The 27,479-nt window shown below is 40.8% G+C and overlaps 1 protein-coding gene across 3 annotated transcripts in view; it reads right to left on the bottom strand.

Annotated features, from left to right (window-relative positions):
* The window catches only part of RANBP17 (RAN binding protein 17), a 284,697-nt gene that overhangs the window by 59,538 nt on the left and 197,680 nt on the right, over window positions 1-27,479 (bottom strand). For all 3 annotated transcript variants that reach the window (XM_090064588.1, XM_090064589.1, XM_090064590.1), the window contains 3 exons: window positions 24,707-24,795; window positions 14,215-14,322; window positions 10,170-10,252 (listed from right to left, as the gene is read on the bottom strand). In XM_090064588.1, coding sequence (XP_089920714.1) covers window positions 10,170-10,252; window positions 14,215-14,322; window positions 24,707-24,795 — 280 coding nt within the window. The remainder of the gene's footprint in view (window positions 1-10,169; window positions 10,253-14,214; window positions 14,323-24,706; window positions 24,796-27,479) is intronic.

The following is a 27,479-nucleotide window of genomic DNA, read 5'->3' as shown; positions in this document are numbered from 1 at the left end:
TTTTGAATTAATTTACTTGCTTTTTTCCTAATATTACACTCCCTCTGAAAGCCTTACTTTAATAACTCAAACAGGAATATGTCTTTTGAAGCAGTCAAGGGACAACATTTCTAGATTTCAGGGCAACCATGATTATAGTTTTGAATTCTATTCTATGCCATAAAAAGACTGACATGCCTGAATCTTTAAGCCAAAAAGTGCTCAGCAAAACATGCTGCAACAGATGGTAGAGAGCTTTAGGTGTCAACAAAGCAATTACCTATTTAATACGAAATTTAACAGTTAGACAATGGAGAAACCAGAATGCTGAGGAAAGATTTTGAAAGAGTGTGACTGGGAATAAGAATCCTTATGGGCATATTTTGCACCAGCATGGTCCTTTATATCATTTTTACTTTCTATTTAATAGATCAAGATGAATTAATTTGTAATGTTTCTTAATCAATAGAAGGGTACAGTGAAGGAAGCAGCAGTGAAGGCTACCTCACGCTACTCTTCCCACTTACGTGCTTGAACCCTGATCAGGAATGACCACATTTAATGGTGAAAGGAGAGTTTGGACTCTACTCTTTCTATATTCTGATAGTCTCTACTGGAATTAGTGTCACATACAAAGATATTTTTTGTGAAATGGACCAAGGTCCAGATGGAATGGGATCAAATTAAAATGGACTAAAAAGATGATCTGGTTGTAACATTCCCTTCGAATGGGAATCTTCATACAGTTGTGTTGTCAGTAAAGATAAACTGCTTTAGCATAGTCTTTTTTATTCCAAATACCATAGTAAATAAAGTCAAGCACTGCTGCACAGTAAGTGACAAATCATTTAACATTGATCCCTACAGTTTAGCACCCCCTTCTCTCTCCCTGCAAAAGATACTGCTAATAAAATCTCAACAAAATCAGCAAATCTTTCAAGTTTCCACACATTTTTTGGAATTCATACTATTAGATTTTCATAACCATAACATTTAAGTCACTAGAAACCAGCCATTAATATTTCATTGTTCCTAACATACAAAAAACTAGCTTTGAATAATATACTTCTATTTCTTCCTAACATGGGGGGAGGGAAAGGAGTGGGGAATTGTCTCTCAGAAATTTAGGCTATGTTGACCCATCTGAATTATAATTACTCCTAAGAAACCTGTTTTGCTCGTCCTAGTCACTACCAAGATGTCATTGAGGAAAGGTAATAAACTATTTATGCCTCAGACCTTAGTATAAAGATGCCATCAAGGAAAGATGAGAACCACCAAAGATGTTGGGGGAAACCACTAGATGGAAAATGAAATGAGCATAATTATTCAGGTTGGGGATTTAAGTATTTTCTTACTGAAAAACACTCTAGTACACATGCAGAAGAGGTGTAAGGGTAGGACAGAAGGATACACAGTCAGTCATATAAATAAAATGGGATGATAGTGTAGGTAGAAGACACTATTGTCCCATAGGTAGGTAGAAGACCCAAGGTAGAAGATAGTGTCCCATGTCTCAGAAGCCCACAGGAAATGAGTAGAAGGCTTTATGTGTATAACATGGCTCATTACTCTGTACTACCCCCCTCTAGGTTGGTGAGCTTTGAGAATGCTTCTAGTTCAGTAAGCTGCTTTTTGGGCCTTTCTTCTCAGTTTGCCACACATTAGAAAAGGAATTTATTTACTAGTAGCTACTGTTTTTGAAAAAGCATTGTCCATAAAGTTTTCTAACATGTGGGTGACCTCAGACCCTAAGGCTTTTTTCACTGTAGTAGTAGTTTTACTGAGCAGTCCACCCCTCAGGCTACTCTGGCACCAGGAGGATAAAGGGAGTACACTTCTCTCAACTGCCAAGTTTCAATGAAGCAAACTCAATGGAAGAGGGAAAAGAGGGTAGGGTTTGAATTTGCATATGGGCAAAATCTCTAGTTACAGGTGTTCCAGAATTCCAGTTACTCATAAGGAATTTCCTTTTCTTTTTAATAGTTGGCTATGCAAACTTTCTCACATGTAAGAGAGTCCAAAGCAGTGTCCATGGCACCCAGAAGTGGAACTACATCTCTCAGGCAAAGGCTGACAACTGTATAGTGCTTACAGAATATCTGGGCCAAGCTCCATCCTCTGTAGCAACACAAGGGCTTTACAAAGGAGAAAACCTGAGTCCTGGCTGAGTTTACTCAAACCATGAAAGAGATTCACTTTGGCCACTTCGTAGCAGAATCTAACTGCAACTGGAAATTCAGTTGGATAGACTGTGGGAGGAAGTTGCTAATCCCGGGGCGAGCAATTATTTCGGGCGGAGGGCCACTTAGTGAGTTTTGGCAAGCTGTCAAGGGCTGCACTGGTAGCCCCTCCCTTTCACAGGTGCCCTGCTCCTTTGTCACCACAGTAGTGGGCAAACTGAATTATGCTAAGGCTTTTAGCCATAGTCCAGGCCTTCCCAGAACTAAGCAACAAAATTGAACAGAGCGCCTTCTGTGACACTGGGAGATGTGAGTGCTATGACTGGGCACTGGGTGAGCAAAAGACAGCAGTTTCCCTATAAGGAATGTGGCTTGCTCAGTGGCAGGAAATCGGTGCACCATATGCTTGGCACAGAGCCAGAGGACTGGACAATTTGGGATGAGAGAAGTTATAAAAGTGATGGACAAACAAAGGAACATGTGTGTTCTGTGCTGCCGCCCTGGAGAGACAGTAACAACCCTGGACTTCTTATTTGAACAATGAGGAATCCAGAAACTAACATCCTGCACACCCAGAAGAGGATCTGAGGCCGGCACCACTGAAGTCACTGCTGTAACGCCTGAAGGAAGCGCTTGCCAGGTCACACTGCAAGGAAGAATACTTGTAATAAGCCTAGGGGTTACTATTAAAAGTACACTTGATAACAAATCAGACGAGGGGCCGTGTCAATCCTTGGGGGTCTCTGGTAAAAGGAATCTTAGGGGCAACAACCATCTTGTGACCGGAAATCCCACCCCATAATCCCCGACCATTGCCGCCAGAAGTCCTTCCCCTTGCCCCCGGGAATACTCTTTTCAGCAAGGGGTTTTGCCATCTCAGAACCAGAAAAATACCAAATTATTTTCTAAAATTGAACATCTACAACATTAATTTGATTTCAAAAAATATTTTTGTCCTGATTTACACGTGTTTGTGTATGTACATAGAGGTGATTGCACAATAGCTTAAAATGAAGTCTTATTCTTGCATATTGTGGAGGGATAGGGGGCATGGGTATAGGTTTGTGGGGAGCTGTGTGTGGGGGGAGGGTGGCTGGCATGTGAGTGGGTGCGGGGTCTGTGTGTATGACAGTGTAAAGTGGGGTGTGGGTGCATGTGTATGGGTATGCGTGTGGGACTCACCCTATGAACACACACTCCCTCCCTCACTGTGCATGCTCGCACACACACACACACACACACACACACACACACACACACACACATACAGTCAGTCTCTCCTTCTCATTCATACACACACACACACACATGCACAGAGTCCCTCCCTCACACACACACAGCTCTCCCTCCCTTCCCCCGCAAACACAGTCTCTCCCCCACCCCCGAATCTCTCCCTTCCACACCCCCCCCCCCCCGCCATCCTGCTCCTGGCCCAGTGCTCCTGCAGTACCAGTGCAGGCCCCATGCTCCTGCAGTCCAGTGATGCAGCTAGGGGCTATGTGATGTTGGAGCAGCCCAAAAACTTCAGCAGGCAGAGACTTCTGGTTGGGGGGAGGGGGGAGGAGAAGGCTGGTGAGTCATGCCAGCTTCCCCTGGGTCCTACTGCCCCTGGCAAGTGTCATCTTTGACAGGCAGCCAGGAGCAGACAAATATACATTTTCTAAATTTTTAGGGGCCACACGAGCTGGATAGTATGGCCTGGCCACCCCTATACTAACCCTTTGGTTATCTTGGGTGTGGCCACAAACAGGCAGGGGGACTTTCTAAAAGGGGTGGTCCTGCGTAAAACAGTAAAAGTGAGCTTCAGCTCATGAAATCCTGTGCTAAATATCTACCTACTTTGGTTAGTCTATAAGGTACAAATCTACCCTGCCTTGTAAAACAGTAAAAGCTAGACTTCTGTTCACATCTAGTGTAGAGAGTGAGGTCTCTGTGTGACAGCTGTGCAGATTTGGGAGAAAAAACTGGCAAATTTGCTGGCTGATATGAAACCCAGAAACAACTTTTTGCAGAAATTTGGGGTGAGCATGGCTAACTTGTCTGGATAGGACATGTGTGGTTGATCTGCCATCAAGGTTTGGACCTCACTAACTCATCTGACTGAAGTAATCAACACAAATGCCATTGTCATGCAAAAGAAAATCAAAGGTAGTAGGATGCTACAGGTTCAAGAAGCAGCTCTATAAAGACCAGGTTTGTGTCCTACTGTGGGGCTGTGACCTCAACAAATGAGAAGGCCTTTGAAAGCCCATTTAGAAATCTCAGTGGTACAGTGCTTGGAGAGCATTTTAGTGTCAAGAGGAAGGACCCAGTACCAGATGTTGGCTATATTGGTAAGACCAGGCTGGCACCACAGGCTGGGCTGATGGAATCATATTTGCTCTGGTTCTATCACTGTATGCAAATGTGACAATGATATAGGCCCTTTAGTTAATTGGGTATTAAGCAGTTATGACCTTGAGTAGCTCCATGCTAGGATGCTCCCTGTCTCTTAGGCTTGGATCTGTGAGCTTTGGTGCTAAGACAGTGTAGCTATGTTATGACCTCGGCTCCTCTGAGCTTCCCCAGAAATCCTACAGGGCTGAAAAGTCTTTGGGGTAGATGAGGGTGTTGGGACTGAAGATCCAAGTTTCTCATGAAACCTGTTTGTCATGGGAATGGGCTGAGAGCTCTCAGGAATCTTCTCTCTCTTACAGGAACCCTCCCACCATTGAGGGGAATCCTTTCTTCCAGTGTCATGACAAAGAGAAGGAGACTTCTTCTATGTCTTCTTCTGACAGGTAATATATCTGGATCTGGCTCAGGTGCTGGGATGAATACACATTTTACATAAAGGCTTTCTACCCCAGACCTGATGCAGAGCCAAAGGATTTATACAACAGAAAGAGACACTTACCCTCTTTCTCTGTCCTTTTTATCCTCCATGTGAATGATTCCATTTCATAAACTATTTGGACACTGGTGTCAAAAATGGATGCATAAAAAATCTGGGCAGCGGTGTCAAAAGAGGATTGGTTAAGTTCACTGATGACACCAAACTTTGCAGAAGTGTGTCCACACTTGAGGATAGGCTGGTGATCCAGGTCAACCGATAGGCTTACAAGGTGAACGAATGAACACCTGATGGCATTCAATATGGACAAATGCAAAGTGCTCCACCTCAGGAATAAAAACCCACATTGCACTTATAGGCTTGACAACGCTACACTCGCTAGCACCATGACTAAAAGAGACTTGGGGGTCATGATTAACCACAAGATAAACATTAACCACCAATGCTATACTGCAGCTGGCAAAGTGAACAAAATTCTGGCTTGCATCTACTGATCCATCTCAAGCAAAACTGAGGATGTCATCCTCCCACTGTACTTGGCCTTAGTGAGGCTGCAGCTGGAGTACTGCATCCACTCTGGGCTCCACAATTTAGCAAGGACATGGAAAAGCTTGAGAGAGTCCAGAGGAGAGCCACACACATGATCTGAGGGCAAGAGAACCGGCCTTATGAAGAGAAGCTGTGAGGTATGGGACTCTTCAGCCTCGAGAAGCGCAGGCTCAAGGGTGACTTGGTTGCAGCCTATAGGTACATAAGGGGCATGCATCAGGATCTGGGGGAACACCTGTTTACCAGAACACCCCAGGGGATGACAAGGTTCAATGGTCACAGACTCCTGCAAGTCTGTTTTAGGCTGAACATAAGGAAAAACTTCTTTACTGTTGGAGCCCCTAAGGCCTGGAAAAGACTCCCCCCAGAGGTGGTGCAAGCACCTACTCTGGACACTTTCAAGAAACATTTGGATATTTATCTTGTTGGGATCCTTTGACCCTAGCTGACTTCCTGCCCCTTGGCTGGATCTGATGATCTTACGAGGTCCCTTCCAGCCCTAATGTCTGTGAAATCTATGACTGACAGACAGAACTGTCAGAGATGTAGGCCTCTACTAGATAAAATAGGTACCTTGTATACCCATTTGAAGTGGAATCAGGCCATTATGGGAAGCGCATGGTCTGAACCCTGGAGACTATGTAGATCATATAAGGCAATCTTGAAGGAACAAAAAGGTGCCACTACACCACAAGTGACTGAAACAGTTCAACCCAGGTAAGGGGGAAGAACAGAGGCGGCTAGTGTCTATGACAAAGCTCAAGATGGTGCTGCCTTGTGGTATCATTCTGTTTGGGGGAGGAAGAGCTGAGGGTGATGTTGAGCTGTAGGCCATCCCTTAAGCAAAACCAAGAAAATGAATTCTAAACATTCTTCCCACTAGGGTGCAGGTATTTTCTGAGAAGTGGCTGTAACAAGTTAGGTATATGGATAGTTTCTGAGACTTGAAGGCCACCAGGAACTCTAAAGGAATGCTCAGTCCATAGCCAGACAGTTGATCAGTAGGAAGGAGCAGGAAGTTCAGGGTATATGTGGACATTACTTGAAGTAGAAATATGCACTACAAAGGAGAAGTTGGAGGTATAACAGAAGTTACCTCTCACAAGGTGAAGCAGCAATGAAACATGAGGAAAGGCTCTCAAAACAATTTCACTAATACAAAAAGCCCAGATAAATTTTTGGATGCTTAAAGTTTTCAGGGGAAACAAAACTGGGATTTAAGTCAGTAATGAACAACAGTAAATTTCAGTACTATTTTCTACCAAAAGGTAGCATTGTAGATGCCAATAGTGAGGCAGCTACAGAAAAAGAAAACAAATAGTTACTGGGTATAACACACATTATATTTTAAACTGGGCAATAGATTACACAGCAAGGAACAATTTAACCAAAAAAATTTAAAAAGAATTGTTATTTTATTAAGTTGCTAGAGCTGAATGGATTACAACACTAAGTTTTGAAATCCATGTTCTAGAAGCAATTTAAAGCTCATTAGAAATAATTGTGTCTGGCTACTGGAAAATGTGGTAAAATTTAATCCTCATCCAAATGTTACCTGGGCTGTGAGAACAGGAAATTGTTTTGTGCTGCTGTGGCTAACCTCGTCACTGACCCTGAGCAGTAACTGCTAGAACAGCTGAAAGCTGAAGCAAAATTAAAAACTTACATCAAAGTATATCATGACAGAATATAGATAAATAAAACCAGAATATTGAAAGTATTATTTTTATATCTGTCTCTTATAACAGAGGAGGAAAGATGTTACTAAAAATGTAAGAAAACCACAAAGCAAGAAACAGATACTCCCAAGGTACTATGGAATATGGTTCTTATGCAACAGGGAACCCAAGAATACATTAATAAGTATTAGACTTATATATATGGCTAAAAGTGAAATGCAGGAACTGCATAGTGAGGGCTGTGAATTGTGTCCTATTTGATCTTTTTGATCAGGAGGTAAATTTCAACTTTTATTTTAGAGGAAATATAAAACAGCTATTACCTTAATTACTCAAATACAAGATGAGGTTTCTCCCTTCAACTGGCATGGGAAAAAAGCCCCTTGTTTGATAATCGCATACAAGGAAAGTTCACTAAATACACTGTATATAATTAAACTGCTGCCAAAAGCAGCATGTGCTCAGCAATGGAAACCAAATAAGAAGTTGATTAAATGCAGCCAACACTGAGCATGACTATAAAACACAGCCCACACTGGGTAAACACGCTGATGGGAACCTAACAAAAGAATAGGTGAGTATAGCCCATTTGAATAAGATATATGGTAGTGCCCATTAAGAGCAGTCCCTCTCACTGCCAACTCTTTTTTCAAGTCATGGTGAACCACAACATTGCACATGCCCAGGGAGAATAGGGTCTGACAGTAAGGACAGGGGGAAGAGGCTGTCAGGGGAAAAAGTTGGAGAGAAGCAGGAAGCAAAGAGCTACTTGACCCTCCAGATCTATTTTCCCTGCTGTAGCATTGGGAGGTGGACAAATTCAGGCAAACCTCCAGTAATTCGATTTTTTACCTGGGAAATTATAAACAAAGTATACATTTTCCATATATAGAATCAAATTATTAGGGGGTCATTTTATAATCAGGTCATATTCTTTTCATGTAAATACTATATATTACATTTCTTGATGACTGAATTATCTTCCTTCATGTGTATGGGTTGTTGTGGGATCAAAATGACAATTTGCAATCACAGTTCTTTTGCTGGTCATTCTAAAGTGCGTCATTTTGACTTAAGGAAAAAACAGAGGAAAATTTTCAATCATAAATTAACATTTGATTCTGCAAGTTGCCCAATATTTTGATTGCAACCCAGCAGAACTCTTCACTTCTTTGATTGTTTTAAAATAATTTTCAAGGAAGGATCATGGAGTCTCAGCTCTCCAATGAAGCAAAAACCTTTGCCAGAGTTACTACATTTTTGGTCAGTACGTAGGAATGACTGAGTAGATTCTCTCTTTTCCCATTGCTGTAACAACACCCTGGAATGAGGATACAGGAAATGTAGAAAAGGACAGAGGAAAGCCTGCAAAATTATTTTTCTCTCCTTTCAGTGGCAGATTCTCTCAAGTATATGGACATTATCTTATCTTCCATGAATGACACTTTCAAGCAGAGAGGGGAGGTAGCTGTCCTGAAGTGGGTTACTTTTGATGCTGTGACTCTACTGATTTGTTTTAAATCTTAAGTCTGGTACTATGCTGGTACTTTCCTTTCAGTTCACCTTTAGCATAACCAAAATGATGTCAGATCCCTCCTGGGAAGACCTAATATCTTGGGGGATGGAGAATTTGCTCAGGTTTCATCAGCCACACATAAAAGGTGTGATGGATAGTAGCTATCAAGTGATGTTTTTTCCCCCCCAACAAAGTAGAAGGTAGAGAGGAAGATGGCATCAATTATGAAAGAAACAGGAAGAGGTAAGCTGGAACAGCTGATGATGATAAGTTTGGGAGACAGATGTCAACAGCTGAAACTAAAGGATGATCAATGAAGAGGTGATTTTTTAAGGTAAACATCGAGAAGAGCAGTTTTGCAGGGAAACCAGGGATGAAGGAAGCAAATGTATTTTAAGTAGCAACATAACAATGTATCTCCTTAATGATCTAATGGAAGCAATTATTTTTAAATTAAATGCATTGTTAATAGTATTTAGTAATAGATACTTAAAGGTTTACTAATTTATCTTTTTCTATGCTGACTTTTTTACTTTGCTAAATCACTTGCATAAAATCGCCTCAGAAGGTATTAAAAATGTGGCAGCACACTGGCTGGTGTTGTTGGAAATAAAATAGGGAAATTAGTTTATTAGAAATAAGATTTACTTGGAATCATTTTTCCTGTCCTATATATGTGTTTTCTGCAGCCTGCATATCCTGACTGCCTCTATACTCTACAAATCAAATGTGTAATTACATCTAAACATCTTTTAACAGAAAGCCATGGAACACGTTCCAGCAGCAGAATGTATCTTCAAGTGCAGTAAAAACAAATTTAAAAGATCAGATTTTTTCTCTTAAAAAGTAATAGGACTTTTATAGTCTTTCCTGTTCACATGCACTTAAAGTGAAGTAGCTTTATAGAAACTTGGTAAAATTCCTTTCAAATTCTTAGAAAGAAAAATGAGAACCAATACAAGATTTGAAGTCCAATATACTTAGCTGGGAGTCACAGATGTGTTACAATTGTGTTTGTGTACAGGAATAGTAAGATGGGGTAACATTTTATAAAAGCTTTAAATTGAGCCCCAGAGTAAAGCTCAATTATACTGTCAATTGCTGGAATATAATTTGGATACATTAAGTCAACCCTGACCCATCAACTGATAGCTGTGGATCCACTGTGTTTGTATGTTTGATAAAGAATGCATAAAGTTGCTAGAAGACATACTACAAAATAAATGACACGGCACTCCCATGATCTATGAATGTAACTTAGTGTAATGTATAATGGGATGATATTGGTCATAATACACTCCTTTTACTTGTTTCACAAATCCATCAAGGTTGAGGAAAGTGAAGTTAACAGAACTCATACCACAAAACAGATAAAGTATACTGACCCCTCCACACCCCTGAAAAAACCCAAACCACTAATAGATACCTACCATAAGTACAAATCATTTTACTAGCTTCTCTGAAAAGAAGAATTCCATTTGGAGATGACACATCAAAATTTAAACGCTGTGATCTAAAAAATAACAGTAAAAATATTTAGTCACCTCACTAGAAAAACTGCAGTGAAACTAAGACAACCACCCCCTTCTTTGTTGATACAACTCATTTATGATTAACAAACTTTTATTCCTACTAGTGACCAGTGGCTTGTGGGACCATGACATGTACACTAGAATTATCAACATACAAAATCAACATTTAAAAGGCAAGCATATCCCAAAGGAGAGAATGATTTTATCCAGCGAGAGAGACTCAAATGATAAGGGACTCCCTACAGTAATAAGGAGGAACAGTACTACTACTGCTGCTAATAAGTACAAGTAGAAGCAACAGCAGTCACTTTCAAATGACTAGTGAGCACCTTTAACTTATCTGAAGTTCAGAGAAAGGCTACAATTTCTTTATAATGCAAGTAATTAGGCTATACTTCTACTTTAGCTACTAGATTCCTACAATCCAATTAATCAGGAATTCAGCTCTGTAAAATGCTCTGTAAATGCAAAATCTGAGTGCAGCCTGTAACGAACATAAACACAAGCTTGTATGGGTACATTCAGATGTGACAGCGATTACAGCACATGTCAGTCTCATCTCTGCTGGTGTAGACATACCTACGTAGGCTAGAAAAAAGCACTGTGTATTCAATGGGAATTCAGTCACTAGGGTTGCAGCAGCTTTGACCAATGGCCTTACCTTGAATCCTGGGGAAAAGCAGCTTTAGAACAAAATTTTCAAAAGAGTCTAAGTGACTTAGGACTGTAATTCCCATTTTTAAAAGTGACCTCACACTTGGAAGCTCAAATCTAAGTGAAAAAACAGTAAATTCCTAAAAGTTTCTTTTGAAAATATGACACTGGCTTAACAGTTGCTTGTTTACCTTTTATCTCTTTTGGGGTTGGCTTGGGAGCCCTATCACTGAACACAAAGGACCAGAGGATTTCCTGGCTGAAATAGTTGTGCTACACACATTTTTGGCACTTTGCAGAGTGGCTGAGAGAAATCTAACGTGGAGGGAGTAGTGCAATGGTTTGTTTTTTTTTTTGCAACCCAAATTTTTTCTCCCTGGATCCCCCTTTACAAGGTCTGCTACTGTGAACTTCAGGGAAAACCTGTCTCTTTATACCTTAAAATAGATGAATAAAACATACACTGAATCAAACATTTGTTTATTCTAGAAGCAAATAATGATAAAGTCTGTCAGAGACAAAAACCAAAAACATAACATCTCTTCAGTATCATAGCAGCATAATGCACCATTTGATACTCTGTAACATATTTTAACCATGTCAAAGTGTATTGTATAATGCATTCCATCCTGTAAAAGGTAATGCAGTACACAACTCAAGAAAAAAATAGACCCTTCCCAGATGATGTTCTCTAAAGGGAATAATACAGATTGTTTGAATACCAATAGGAAGAAGAGCAGCATTAATATGGAAAGTAGCTTGAAGAGCTGTCCCTTGCTTGAGATCTACTGTACTTGTTCCTCTTTGCTTTTGCTTACTATTATTAGTATCTTTTTAAGTCCCTTTCCAAACACTTTGTCTCTGAAGTAAGCGGCAGCACCACTATACAGGCAACACAGTACACTATCTTTGTGTTGCGTCAGGAGTAAGAGGTTGAACATTTAAAGCACTTTATTACACTATTACCATGATAAAAAGAGGAAATTAACCTACACAGGCAATAGGTAAGGCCACAGCAAGCAAATCTACAAAAGGAAAGACACTGAAAATTGAGCCTGAAGGTCTGTGTTGACATTCAGGGCTGATGCACAAGTGATACACACTAGCTTTTGGCTTGGAGCCAGATTTAAACCTTGGAGTATCACTGACTCATCACTTATTTAAGCCAGATATTGTTTTCAGCTTTAAATATTTTTCACCTTTTTCTTCCTTTTAAGTTTAACTTGTGAGGAGAAAAATAAGAACTGAATAAAGCGCGTATTTCTCTGCTGAATGTTCCAACTCCTCCAGTCTTGGAAATCACCAGCACTGAAACTGTATTAGGCAGTGTCTTTGCCCTGCAAGATTGTCCTCTCCCATAGAGCATTACTTTTAGTATTTGAGATGCAAGTATAATATCATTAAATGCATTGTTCACTGTCATCACAAACAGTAGAAGTCTGAAAGCAACACAAGCAATCTAAGGTACTTGCATCTTATCAAAGAATCATTCCAAGACCTCTTCACTGAGCCAGTGAGTGCCAAAAGGATTGCACAAAGAGGGAAGAATTATACTGAGCAGTTATCCTTAGTCTTTGTTGTCCTCTGGGCAACCATACCAAACCAGTAATATACTGCAGACAGCATTTGTATTTTGCTTTCCATTTTAACTTTTTAATTTTCTGGGGCCAATAACAACATTGGAGGGTCTTCTGGGCAATGCATTTCCTGCAAAACATGGTTTGGGAGCCAATGACATAGAGACTGATTATGAATAGAAGTGCACCGATACATCGGTCCCGTATCAGACAGGCACCAATATGAGGAAAATTGAGAGTATCAGCAATTGGCTTTTTTTGTCTGATGTGGCCAATAACATGGCCAATAAATGTTGTGTGCACGTGTGCAGCTGCAGCATGCATGCTGCAGGAGCACAGCTGGACAGTGTGGAGAGCAGCTGGGTCTGTCGTGGGGGAAGGGACGAGGGGGGAGGGAAGGGGCATGGGTGGTGCAGATCAAGGTCCCCATGGTGAGGGAGGGAGTGGGGCTGGTGCTGACTAGCCAGGATGGGGTGGGACACAGGATGGAGACACAGCTTGTTTGGGGGGTGTGGCAGGGGGCATCTCCTGCTACTGCATGCACCCTGGGAGGGCACAGGAAGGGGCGTCTGCCCCCAGATCTGCATGGGGCAAGGGTGTACTGCTGTGGGCTGCACTGGGCTCTTTCCCATACGGGGACTGTGCTGGGCTGTGCTCAGGGTGGGAGGCAGTGGCACTGGGAGGGGGGGCAGCAGTCACCCCAAAATTTGCTGTAGGCTCCCCCAGTGCCGCTGCCTGCCCCAAGCACAGGCTGCCCCAGCCCCACCGTGGGGAAGAACCCAGCGCAGTCCTGGCTCCAGCCAGCAACTGCAGCCTGTTCTTACCCTGTGTACAGATCCAGGGGCACACGCCCCCCCCATGCCCTACTGGGCTGCATGCAGTGGTGGGATCTGCCCCCACCTGTGTCCCCTGGACAAGCTGTGGCTCTGTCCCCTGCTCCAACCCAGCATGGCAGAAAAGTGCTTGCCCCTGCCCCAGCCCCACTCCCTCCCTCACCATGGAGGGGCCTCAATCTGTGCCCCCCACAACCATTCCATCCCCCTCCCCCTTCCCCCACAACAGACTTTTCAGCCCAAGGCTGCTATCCAGGCTGCATATAGGAATTGGATCGGTATCAGCCAATATGGCTCCATAAAAATTGGCCATCAGTATCAGCCCCAAAAATCTCTATTGGTGCACCCTTAATTATGAATATAACTGTGCTAGATGCCCTTCTTCTCCAGGATGGATCGGGGAAGCATTCAGCAAAGAAACACAAAAATTAACTTTGGTGCTAAACTTCAAGAGAAAGGAATGCTTTATAGCTCCCACCCAACACCTGCAATTATTTAGTAGTTGCAGGAAAGAAACTACAGAATATCAGTATTGATCTCCACTAAAAATTTGACATTTATCTAGATTATCATATTATGGAATCTAAAACAACATATATTTTCACCTAATAGCAAGTAACTGCAGTATCTTAAATATTTCTGTAATGAATCCCAAATCTTTAATGGATTAATTTTTAATGTCTACCCTTCTGGTCAACCAAAGTAAAGGTACTGAAAGGTGAGTGATATTCCAACTTCTTGCTCCACAGCACATTCCTAAATAATGGTGGCAAAGTTAGGAAATTCCACTAATGTGGTCATAAGTATAACACAAAAATGTAGAACAAAGTTTTGTGAACTATTTTGACATTTTCTTGGCAGTTCCTAAATATGCCTTACCTGTTTTGCATTAACTCTGCCATTAGCTTCAATATAGGAGTTGTACATGTTGGTTCACGATACCATAATTCAATAGCTCTTTGTAGAACAGTAAGATATGATGGGTATCTTTTACAGTGTGAGTTAAAGGTTAATTGTAAAAAAAAAAGATATTTTACAGATCAACTTTACCCTAATTCTACTACACTTTGTTCAATTGGTGGGTCTTATATAGTCATGGTACCATGCACATAGTGAGGATAAGAGGTCATAAATTTAAGTTAGTCAGTGCCTAAAATGATACATTCCATGGAAACCGGAAACATTAAGAGGTAGACAGGTAATATACATCATATTTGTAACTACATACTGAAGAAAATTACAGGAAAATGAAAGTTCTATACTGTGAGGCTAATGCATCAATACAGGTATAAAATGTGATTTTTTTACGTCATCAAATACAATTTCAGTAAAAATTGAACCAACTTACATCTAAGTTGGCAAGTTTTGGATCCGAATTGCCACTGCTGTGAATCATATTAGCTATATAAATGGTTGGGGAATATTGCATGTAAAAAAAGTTTCCAAATTACTCAAACTGAGAAGTCAGAAAGGCTATTTGGGAGTGGGGAAGAAGAAACAACAAAAGTAGTTTTCAAAAAATACCCACAAAAGGAGTATGTCCAGGTTCACCAAGGAGGTTAAAGGCCTTTTAAATTAAGATGTAGAAAGAAAAAATACAGAACATTGTATGTTCATTATACTGTAAGCTAAATGGGGAAAAAAGTTGTCAAAGGTAATTGTATTCAGATATTTGACCACATTATTAACATATTAATGAGGGTCTAATATGAGAGTTTCCCAAAATACATATATAAGAACTGGGTTTAACAAAGATTTATAATTAGGTGAAGTAAAATCTGAAGCAGCTCAGTGCTACTAGTAAAAAATACAGAGGCTTTTCATCTTATCAGTGAATCAAATCATAAGTACACAATTACGCTGGACTAGCTAGGCTGCAAATTAGTATCTAAATTGGTAATATTTTGTTCTTCATAATGTTAATTTATTTTTTATTTTTTTCTTTGACATTTAATAATACACTTTATTTCACCCAGTGATTCATAGCCAGGGAGATGGGACATCCAGGGGTATGCAGAGATCCTCTGAATGGTGCCAAGAGGTGTGAGAAGATAAGCAGATAAACACAGGCTTAGGCTCAGTCCCTGCCTGGTCATTACCTAACCCTCACTACCCTGCCCCTATGCAAGGAGATAATCAGTGTAATAAAGCAACACCCACTGCTCAATTCACAGAAGTTATTGAAGGGTGCCTCAAATCTAATGATGGGTGCCTTGAATCTAGGCAGGTAGGGCTGTGTGAAATTTCACTGGGTGTTTTGTTTCAAAGCTGTTTTGACACGTTTCAAACTCAAAACAGCAACGTCAAAATGAACAAAAGGCTTCAAAACAGCCTCAAAATGAAACAAGGGCACTCAAAACATTTTGAAAGTTTTGAAATGTTTCAAAGCTGGGCTTGCTGCAGATCTGCGCATGGGATGCCAGTATGCTGCCACTGCTGGGCCAGTGGTAGCACCAGGCTTCCTGGCACTCAGCACAGGATGTGCCCAGCACTGGTCCCAGCTGGCAGCAGGAGCCTGCTGCCATCCTGCGTGCAGATCCGGGGGCCCATGACTCGCAGGAGGAGTCTGGCACAGACTCGGAGCCCTCCTGGGGGGCACGGGGCCCCAGATCTGCATGTGGGATGACAGCAGGCTGCCTCTGTTGGTTGGGGCCAGCGCCAGCACTGGGTTCTTCCTGGTGCTCGGTGTGAGCTGCGCCAGGCAGACTCGGGAGCTGGTGCTGGCCCCAGCCCGCAGTGGCAGCATGCTGTCATCCTACATGCAGATCCGGGGGCCTGCACCCCCTGGGAGGAGTCTGGCACAGTCCTGCATCCCTCCCGGGTGGTGCGGGCCCCTGGATCCGTGTGCAGGATGACAGCATGCTGTCACTGCCAGCTGGGGCCAGCAGCAGCACCAGGCTTCCCAATGCTCGGCATTGGCTGTGCCCAGTGCCAGTCCCAGCCGGGAGGGGCAGCCTGCTCTCATTCTGCATGCAGATCCGGGGACCCATGCCCCCTGGGAGGAGTCTGGCACAGACCCACAGCCCTCCTAGGAGGTGCAGGCCTCCAGATCCACACGTAGGATGACAGCAGGCTCCTGCTGCCGGCAAGTGATATGAATTTTGCTTGTCAGGAGTTTGAGGTGCAGTTTCCCAGCTATCTCCTTGAAACTTGTCAAATTTCATGCCCTCAGAAGGGACTGCTACCCCTGCACTTTTCATCTGAATCAGGCAAGAAATGACAAAGTTATAGGCATTTTCATGATTCCCCATTATAGCTTATGGGCTAAACGTCAAAACACGTTGGAAGAGCGAAACAGTTTTTGACGAAATGAAACACTGTCCCTTTGAAATGGCGAAACAGAAGTTGAAACAAAATGGTGCTGTTTCACACAGCCCTACAGACAGGTTGAGAACCACTGATTTAATGTAACTGGATATTGTAGCTGGGTGTTTGCAAAGGAAGGAATTATCAAGAGGCTTAATGTAGGGTTGGAAGAAGAGGTGCCAGATTAAGCACTCTGAGCAATTTTTTTTTTTTTCAAAATCCTAAGAAACATAACAATATTTGTGCTCCTAAATCACTCTTGAAAATCTCATTCTCAGGTAACAGCTGGGATTGTGGGTGTTCGAGAGAGACTGCCTATAGTTAGTGTAGGAATGGAGAAAACTTTTATGCTTTATACCTGAAAACACACAAGTGGAGTAAGGGGGTAATGGCATGGAAATGGGATACCCCTGGCTCAGTATCTAGCTCACTTTGTGGCTATTTAAATGTCTGTGCCTCAGTTTCTCCAACTGTAAAACAGAGTCAATGCTACTTACTTTGCTTGCTGAGGTTTTGAAATGGATGGATTTCACAGCTTAGCACTGCTTTGAAGTGCTAAGCAGCATTATTTTACTTATTGTATCTCAGACTATCTTGCACTTTAAATTTTATTTTTGATTTCCATTATTTTAATTTTTTGTCATTGTAGTTTCATAGATCTGTTTTTGCTTCTACTCACACTTAAGTAATATGGGAATATGTGATGCAAGGGCCTGGTAACATATTAAGGTACTAATGCAAATTTGACCAAGTTATTACCAAGTGATGTGGGACTGCTATTTGGTAGAACATTAAATTCTGGGCTTATTCTAATTCCCAGTGGACAAGGTGATTACCATCTCATCCTCTCTCCCTGCCCCCAACCAACCCCTCCCTGCACAAACCTCTGACATAATTGGTATTAATTGTAATTCTTAACGGCAGTCTTAGCAGAAAAACTGGGGTATGAAAGGCCCATGAAAACTGAATTATCTTCTCCTCCACAGAGTTGAAGGGAAATGTTTTGCCTAAAAATTTCTTTCTTAGTTTCAATACAGGTCAGTAGACTCAGAAACTTCTACCAAGTTCTCTGTTAAACGTATGCCAGGAAGATGTCCTATTAGCTTCTGCAGAGCTGCCCTGAGAGGCTTTTATATCTTCCAGGGATTTGGGGAGGGGGTATCTTTTTAAAAATGACAATATGTACCCCAAAAAAAGGAAATTTAAATTTTAATGGGAGAAAAATTAATCAAACCATGGAGAGCCAAGTCTTGACACAATACAGGCCTTCTGGTGGAGACTAATGCCATCATAGACAGCACTAGCGATGAATGATATTGCTGTCTCTAAGAAGGGAGGTATTTTGGCTAATTCTGTCTATTTGTCCGAGGCCTCTGGAGACTTGCTCAGCTTTTGCTGCCAACTGCCTACGGCTCTGGAGGCAACACTGCATATTACAGAAGAGACTGACATTTGAAACATACTTCCAGGATCTGCCTCTTCTCTCCTAAGAGGCCTTTTTATTTTAAATCAGTCCTAGCATGTGCATGTACTATCAATATTTCTGCATGCAATAACTAAGATTCAGCCCAGTCTCCCAGATGTGCATGCTAAAACTCCGTCAAAGGAAACACAGAAAATCCTTGCTGTGTCTTCTATCACTTTCATTAATCCACTAATACTGAAACGTGATTCCAAAAGAGCTATATTGTCCTGACACAGGGCAAGACACTCAAAATACACCAGCTGCCATGGAACATACAGGAATGGGAAGCTGGGTGTTATCCTCATGAAGAGGTCATTCTAATTCATACTCCCTAGATGACCATCACCCAGCTAAACTAGTTCAACCTCTAAGTCACATTCTGAAACACTGTCAAAATAATGAGGATCAAAGAAGTCTAAAGGACTATCTGCTAACTCTGTCTCAACACAAACATTTTTGGTAGCATTTTAACCCTTCATGGGAAGACTAGACATACTAGTTTATCAACACCAGCTCAACCCATATTTCACTGAGACTATGTTAGTGGGCTAGCCCTAGAAGAAGTCTTACAGAAGCTGTTTTAAATTTCCTCAAGGCATGGAACAGAGAAATAAGACAGCTTTCTTTCATTCATGACTGACTAATGCATATATTCATTTGCAGATACAAATAATATGAGAAATGAGTTCAATACTTTTTAACAGACTTTTAATTTGTCAAATGGAAATGAGGCAACAAGACAGTACCATGTGTCCAGCCAGGAACGCTCAACCTATGGCCCATGGGCCATATGTGGTCCATTGAGCCATTGCATCTGGTCTGTGGGGCTCCCCACAGGTCCGGAAATTTGGCAGTAGGGGAGTGGTGGTCAGTAATATGACCAAGCTCCCCCCGCCGAATCCCCAAACTCTAATTCCTGCATGACCAGTCAGAGCAAAGTTACAGCTGATTTTCCTACATGGCCAGATCACACTCTGCCCACTTCTGGATCAGGGCTGGATCACACCCCCTCCCCTTGCAGGGCTGGGCCATACCCACTACCCTCTTTATGGAGCCAGGTCAAGCTCCTTTCCCTAGTGGGGCTGTGCCTGCCCGCTGCCTCCTGCCCCACTCTGGCCAGATGGTGGTGCCAGATGGTGATGGTGCCTGCCATGCCCACCTGGGCAGCAGATCGGGAACACCGACTGGATCTGGCCTGAGGACATGCCAGCCACTGCCAATCCAGCCTGCTGGAGGGCACTGTCTAGCCATCTTTCGGTGAGAACACAACCAGGTGTTTCATTGAACACAGCTGTTGGGTGCAGGTTTCACCCATGGTTTCTGAAATGGTGCTGACCACAATTTGCCTTTGGCTATACCTGGAAGTTACACTGCTCAGCAGCAGAACTGAAACATGTTATGAACATGAGATATATTCGTTAGCAAATGCACAGGTTTAGGTAAATACCTGCATAATCTTTGGAGCCTTTTAAAACTATTTTAAACAACATGTTTGAGATAAAAAACAACTGGAGATCCTTTAAATACACAGGGATGTCATATTTCAAAAGCTTAACCATGTGTCTACAGTCAATGGCAGGTATGGGTGACAGAAACCAAATTCCACATAAACTGGAGCCAACCAAAATGCTTCCATATTTTATTTTTAAAAGTTACAAAGAAAACAGCTTTTACATTGTGGTTTTTTTTAAATCCTCAACACTGAAAAATGCAAAATTCAGCTAATTTGTGAAGTGAAATTGACTAGTCTATCTTCAGACATGGAATTTAAACTGCAAATTAAGATTACTAATGAAGTTTTTAGAACTATATTTTATGCTGTAGAAATATATTTTAGTTTTAGGGCTCTAGCTCGATAAATGCCCTTTGTAATATTAACCATCTATGGCCAGGGTTGGCAATGTTTTTGGGCACAGTGCCAAAACCACCTGCAACCTTAACTTGTAATATATTGGCATACCAGGGGCAGATAGCAGGGGAGCCACAAGGGGTCCAATCCTTGTTATGGCAGCGCAGCCCTGGCATCTTCCCTGCTGTCAACCCTGAAACACACATGCAAATTTGGTAATACATTTATTAATCATTTGAAAAACATACTACAACAGGGTTTGGCAACGTTTTTGGGCAGAGTGCCAAAAAATCCGCAACCTCAACTTCTAAGATGTTGGTGTGCCAGGCATAAACAATGGGGAAGCTGCAAGGGGCCCGATTCTTGTTGTGGCGGTGAAGCCCTGGCACCTTCCCTGCTGTCAACCCCAAGATGTGCATGCACCCGCTGCCAGCAATAAGCTGGGCTGGGGCTCTGTGGACCCTGGTACAGCCATTTGCAGCCTCCTGGCTGCCAACCACAGCTGGCCCAGGCTCTGGGCAGGCCCTTGCCACCTGCCACAGAGCCTAGGCTTCTCACAGCAGGAAGTGGAGAAGTTTCAAGTAGCTGCATTGGGTTGCAGCCAGCAGTGGGTGCATACATGCCTTGAGTCAGATGGTGGGGAAGGGGCTGGGGCTGCACTGCTGCAATAAGGATCAGGCCCCTTGCAGCTCCCCTTCCATCTGCCCTGAGGCACGTGTGTGAAGCAAAATGCTTATGTGGGCCACACTCTGGCATGCATGCCGGGGGTTGGCTATCCCTGCACTAAAATATAATACCTTGAAAACAAACTACCCTTGGACAAGCATGCTTGACTAATGCCTAAGTGTCACATGCTCCTGTAAATGGAATATTTTTAAAAGATGCAGAAGAATCTTCAAATGCGTTTAGAACTGTAATTTTAAGAAAACGTTTTCCATACCTGCTAAAGCCTGATGAAGTACATTTTTAAACATAAAACTAATAGAGTGGATTGGGATTTTGTGAAATAACCAGACAGGAAACTTCAACAATAGATTACCTTTTTGAAAATAAAACCACATAACACCTCTTTTCCTCTGCAGGATCGTGCTTCATTAGTTAGCTAAATAAAGCCCACCCTCAGCCTACCAAAGCAACTGAAGTCTGTCTAGATATTTCCTTACTGCAACATGCCTGTTTTCAGGCTTCAAAATTTTTGCCAATTGGCAGGGATAGGTGAAAATTTACCAGGGGTCTTCCCATCCAATTTTAAGACAACAACAGAGAGTTAAGAGGTAACTGGTTATGGTCCTGGATCTTCATAGATGTAACTGACTGCAAGATCATGGGCATTAAACTTTAGGCTGGTATCAGTTTGCAGAAACACAGACAACACATTTACATTTTAAAAAAGTATCCTTGAAATAAATATCAAAACACAACATTATTTTATCAGTGGAATAACACTAATTAATAAAAATGGATTCTGATTTCACTTAAAATGGCAGTTTTATATGAAGTTATACCTGCTTGTTCAGACCTGCCCTACAAATTACACAGACCACATTTCCTGAACATAAAAGGCAAATAAACTTTCCAAAGCTATAATATTGTAGCTGTAGTAATACTAGAATCATCATTGACAGCTTGACATATCAATATTTCAGGAAGAATAAATGACTTTCATATCCAGGATTTTTTGTATTATTTCCTTATTCATCTTTCATTAATGGAACACTCTGGGAAGATCCTGCACTTTTCCACCGAAACTACTTAAAAATATTTGGAAATATTTTAATAAAGCCTTTTGAGAGATCAGATAATACAACTTTTAAACAAATTTTACTATTATTATAAATATTTGCTCTTCATCCCTTGCCCAGAGGAAAACTATAAATCTTGTCTCCACTGAATGAACACCATTTATCATATTCATTTTCTTGTCAATACAATTATGAAAAGCCTTTGGCCTTTTTCCAAGGAGCCTGATTTGCTAGAGAAACTCAATTAGTATAAGCAAGCCTACTACAAAACAGCCCTATTTGGCAATCTAACACAGCTTTAGCATACCTGACAATTCACCTCCAAACCATGACCCTAATAACCTTAACTTCTTTGTGAAAATACAGAACACAACGGTTTCTAGATCAAAAACAGAATCAAAGGATTTACAAGAATTTATTTCTACTCATTTTTGCCATCTACTGGACAAAACTTAAAATCCAGATACTTATTTCAATAAGAAATAAGGAAAACTAGGACCCACAAGTTGAACAATTTAAAAATTAAAGATCTGATCTTGAGAGGGTCACACCATATGAAGTTTTCTTGAAATCAATGGGAAGAGATTAGAACCACAACATTTCCAGCTAGCATTTGAGATAAAGAATTATATTGTCCAGTGTACTCTAATAGCACTGATTTAAAATTGTTATTTCCAGACAACTACCTTTTATCTACCTTTCTTGACACCATCTTCTATTATTAAAAATGAACATTTTTTCTTGTTGATTTATACTGCTTGTTTACTTGCTGCATTTCTCTCTACCTAAGGCAGTGAAAATCATCTATGTCAGTTTCATTTTTGTTTACAGTCAACTCCACTTTCCAATGCTGAACCAGAAGGGCTAAAAATACTTGTTTGGATAAAAGAAAAAGGAAAACCTATTTTTCTTCAAATTAAATAATGCTGAAAAATGTTAGATAATTTTGGGCAAGTTTCAGTTAAAACAGGTTTCAGTCTATAAAACAGAAACAGTGATGGGCTGGGGAGTGGGGGGGGAGGGAGGGAGGGAATGTTACACGTATCAGCATCTCATGTATCAGAGTCCCCATGCTGAAAAATGGTGGTGGGGCGCCTTAACTAAAGCATGTCAAATGAGCTTTAGTTAAAGTGACCCCACTGCCATTTTTCAGTGTGGGGATCCTGATACATGTGACCCTGGAATCTGCTGGGGCATGGTAATTACTGCACGGTTAATCGAGTCTGTTCTGACATGTTGTGATTACAGAGTGTTGGAGCAGTCTCCCTTCACGTATATAGGCACCCAGTAACTGATATTAATTTACATCCTACAATGTTAATTATCATCTTACAATGTAAATAAAAGCCTCCCCCACTCCTTTCAATTTACCAATTTTAGTTTTATTCTTTATGTACAGCAAATAAGAGCTTATATGATCACAGCTTACTTTGCTATAATACTTCAATCAATGGGAGCACGGGGCTGCATCCCAGGAAAGATTAAATGCACTGAGCAGAAGCAGGCACTTGCTCGTCAAATCAAAGGTGGCAGGGGAAGGATGATCTGTAACTGTGTACAGGTATGTATGAAAAGAGAAAATATATAGAAAATGATCGGAGTCAAAAAGGCCTTGGACAGATAAGTTTCACTTTTATTTCAGTGTTAATGTAGATTAATGGGAGGTCTCTTGGCAGTCCAAATCTAAAGTCAGTGGTTGATTAAAAATAGCTTATAAATGACTTCATATGTTTTCAAGACATTAGGTACAATGGAGACAGTTGTGTGTTCCGTACCTTCAAGACTAGTATGGAGTGGACTTCCCATAAATTGATCTGCTCCTTGCACAGTGGAAAGGAAATCAGTTACCTGTAGTATGTCTTCTACCACCCTTGGTCCCAGAGACAGCTTTGCAATTCCTGTACCACTGAAATTAAATAGTCTTTTCCCTTATTGTTTCAGGTCTGTAAGCAGTCTCATGCAAGCGGGGCTTGAATCTAAGTAGTCACTTGCAGACCTGCAAAGTTTTCAAGAAGGCCTTTCCAGTTCTCAGCAAGAGTCTATCTACTGATTGCACAAGGCCATAGTTAAGACTGTAAATGGCTCAACATTCCTGCCCTTTCCTCCTTTACATTACATTCCTAATCATAATTCTATAATGACAGAATGCTCTCCAGTTATATATTTTTTGTATAAGTATCTTTTAGCATTTGTCGAAATAACCCTTGTTCCTAGTAAAACAGAACTTGTATGTTATTTTATGTATGCTATAAACAAATTCATAGAAATCATGCAGAGTATTAGCAGATCTAACTCAATCTATATTATACCTTTCCCATTATATATTAAAACAATGAGTTTAATTATGAATGATGTGACAGAATTCGTGACTTGTGCACTTATTAAAAATACCAAAGAGTTCCCTTTGTATTAACAGAATACCGTTAGGTATTAATAGATACATTAGCATATCATTAAGAAAGAAGACCAAGATATTAAAGCAAGCACAGTAGTTTTGGAGTTTACTTATTGAGGGAATCTGTAAATCTAGATAGATCCTTATTTTCTGAACAAGAAAAATGTCATCATATTAATAAAATAGATATAAAACATAGTTATTGGCTCAGTGAAAGACCAGATTAAGCTAGATATAGGAATCCCCCCTGGATTAACACTTGTAAAGCAAAATTTTGCATCAGTATTTCAGATAATTTGTAAAGCAACTTTAAGTGCATTATTCTTTTGCATTAAAGTCACCATATATTTAACAAAACATCTTGGGCTAGCAATGGGACTGGGAACCACTTGGATATTTTCTAGGGTATTAGTGTGACCAACAAAAAGTGACCTCTCTATGGTCTGTCTCAGTTAACTGCATGGTTGCCATTGTGCTGTAATTTTAGCTGATTACACATTAGTTCATTTAGCTTTGTTTCCTCTTCCCCACTGTGCCATACTATTAAACTAATGCAAGGGGCCTGGTATCCCTCTGTGCACAGAGCTGGTATTGTCATAGCGTAATAAGGATACATCCAGTCAAACAGCATGGTGTAGCTGGTCTTTGTGTTCAGTGCAAAGGCAATCCCTCGAAGATCTCTTGCCAGCCCGATCAACATACGCTGTCAGTAGGAAAGAGACACAGTAATTGATTTTCACGTTAGCGCAGAGCAGATGGAGTAATAATCAGCCAATAATGAGCACATATCTGATTTTGATTCATTAGTTTAAATGTCTCTTTCAAATCCTTCTCTATAGAAAACCATAGATTTTTTAAACAAACAAAATTTGCCCAAGTTTATGGCAGCAACATAACAAAATGCTTAGGGAATGTTTCGCGTTACTCAATGTATTCTGTACCTTTGAATAAATCAAACTCAGAAACATAAGCTGCGGATGCTACACATTTATGTTTAAAATATTAGTACAAGAAGCACTTTTAAAGGAATGATATCAGTAATAAAATGTTAATGAAAGCTTGCAGTATTTTATGTGAGGCATAAGACTAATTGATCCTCATACTAAACCTACAGTTAAGATTATATTAAAATTTCTATTATTTTTCATTTTCACATGCTTATCTCTTTTTGAAAAACTCTTTTGGGATGTCATTTTCTAAGTTTTCAGCCAAAAAATGAATTTTTGGAAGTTGATACAAACTCTGTGCACCCCCATTTTAATTAATTGTGTTAGAGTGAAAATATACATTATTTTTTCTGTCAAAAGATTTAAAGTTTTTTAAGGAACATGGAACAACTCAAAAGCTGATGAAATTTTCCAGGTAGATAATCCTCACTGACAGTTTTAAGTGAATGAAAAATTAGTTTTCAATGTACAGAATACTTCATTGATAAATTATGTTTTGTTTACTTGACTACTGAATAACATAAATATGTCATATTAATATTAGTTATGGATTATAGATGTGGTTTATATTCCTTTTTCATTATGAAATACCTAAGAACTCCAGGGATTGGCTAAACTGTTGAAGCATATAGAGGAATCAGGAGGGAAGATTAATGCTTTAGCCTTTTCTTCTTTCTTTAAAAAGCTAGATATCAAAATACATCTTCAAGACTACTGTATTTGGTGACAAGGTTAAAATATTTATAAGTGAAGAAGTACAAAAGACAAGGTTCACATATCAGCTGAAACTCTCTCAGACGAACTAAATGGAGTGCAGCAGATTATATACAGGGGTAAAACTAGGATCTCATACAAGTGCTCAGTTCTACTTCCAAATACAGATACAGTAACCCCATCAACTTCAGTAGGAGTTGTGCATATTTACTGGATGGTAAACTGGATTCTTTGCAAAAAACTGGTAACTTGTTGATATAAGTACCCTAACAGCTGGATTTCCTTGGAGTTGGGGAAATGGCCTGACCTTGCAAGACTCTCAGTGCCCTGAACTCTGACAAATTTTAGTAATAGAGATCACCTGCCAGGAAACAATCAGCCCATAGAAGGCTGGGACCTAACCATTGCATTTATCTACAATTTAGCAATTGATACATTTGTTCCACAATGTGGAAAATAAATATTTAGCAGATTTGTGCCCTGAATAGAAAGAATTTGAGAAGTTTCATATAATTTTTCATTTCCTATTAAACTGTGTTACCGACACATATGGACTGACATCCTTTTTTTTTTTAGCTGCGTTAAAAAGATGGGGGGAGCTGCTGCTCAGGAGCATATGCATCAGCTGTTATGATCTACCTGTTATATTTGAATGATCCTGTAGCAATACAAGTTAGCTACATTGCCCTAAAACTGACTCTGAATTAAGAAAGGTTATAATTAGAGGTGCTTTGCTATAGTTGTATTGCTATAGGCAAATAGAGATAGTAGTTGCATTCTAAAAGCTTGTATCAGTATCCTCTGATATCAATAAAATTGCTGTATTTGTCTGTACCATAATATGTGACAAAAAATTCAAGGTAGGATTTAATAGGAGGATTTAAATACAGTCTTGGCTTTTTGTCCATTCTAGCTACAGAAAGAAAAAGCTAAGACATTTCTAGAGAACGAGGCAAAACTAGGAATCCAATGAAAGAACTTGCCTTTCTTATATACAGTAGAACATGCACAGAAAGAAATAACCCATGGTCAGGTGGTGGATAGGGCCTACATACACATAACTAATCCACCCACCAACCCTACAGTTCTTATCCATTCATTTGTAAAAGTAACTGGTTTTTGGAAAACATTCCTTGGAGAGAACATGTCTTTGTAGTGAGACAAGGAAGCTACTCCTAAATGTACCGTATTTTTCGGACCATAAGACGCACCTGACCATAAGACGCACCCAGTTTTTATGGCAGGAGAGACTATGTGTGCTGGTGGCCGGCCATTTTTATTGCCGGCTCCCGGCCACCGGCACGGGCGCCGGCTTCCGGTGTAAACAAGCGGCGGATGTCCCGCTCGGGCTCCGCCACCAAGCTCCGCCCCGTCTCCCCGGGACACGGCATAAACAAGCGGCGGGTGTCCCGCTCGGGCTCCGCCGCCTCCGCGGGCAAGGTCCGCCCCGTCTCCCCGGGACACACACCTTCGGACCATAAGACGCACCCTCGTTTTCCCCCCACTTTTGGGGGGAAAAAAGTGCGTCTTATGGTCCAAAAAATACGGTATGTGTGCAACATGGTTTAGGTGATGACACTGCCTTGTACTAGAGAACCTTGCAAGAACAAGGTAATTTCATCTGCCATTTGAATTTCTGTATCAAAGAGCAACTGAGAAAAGAAAATGAATTTCTTTAGCTATATAACAATGCTTTCCAAAACTATTATTATCTAAACAGCAACCA

Source organism: Crocodylus siamensis, chromosome 10, assembly GCF_052110815.1.
Source record: "Crocodylus siamensis isolate JL-2025a chromosome 10, ASM5211081v1, whole genome shotgun sequence".
In the NCBI taxonomy this organism is placed as follows: domain Eukaryota; kingdom Metazoa; phylum Chordata; order Crocodylia; family Crocodylidae; genus Crocodylus; species Crocodylus siamensis.
Note: the sequence above shows the minus strand (reverse complement) of the source record. Positions and strands in the feature narration are given on the sequence as shown.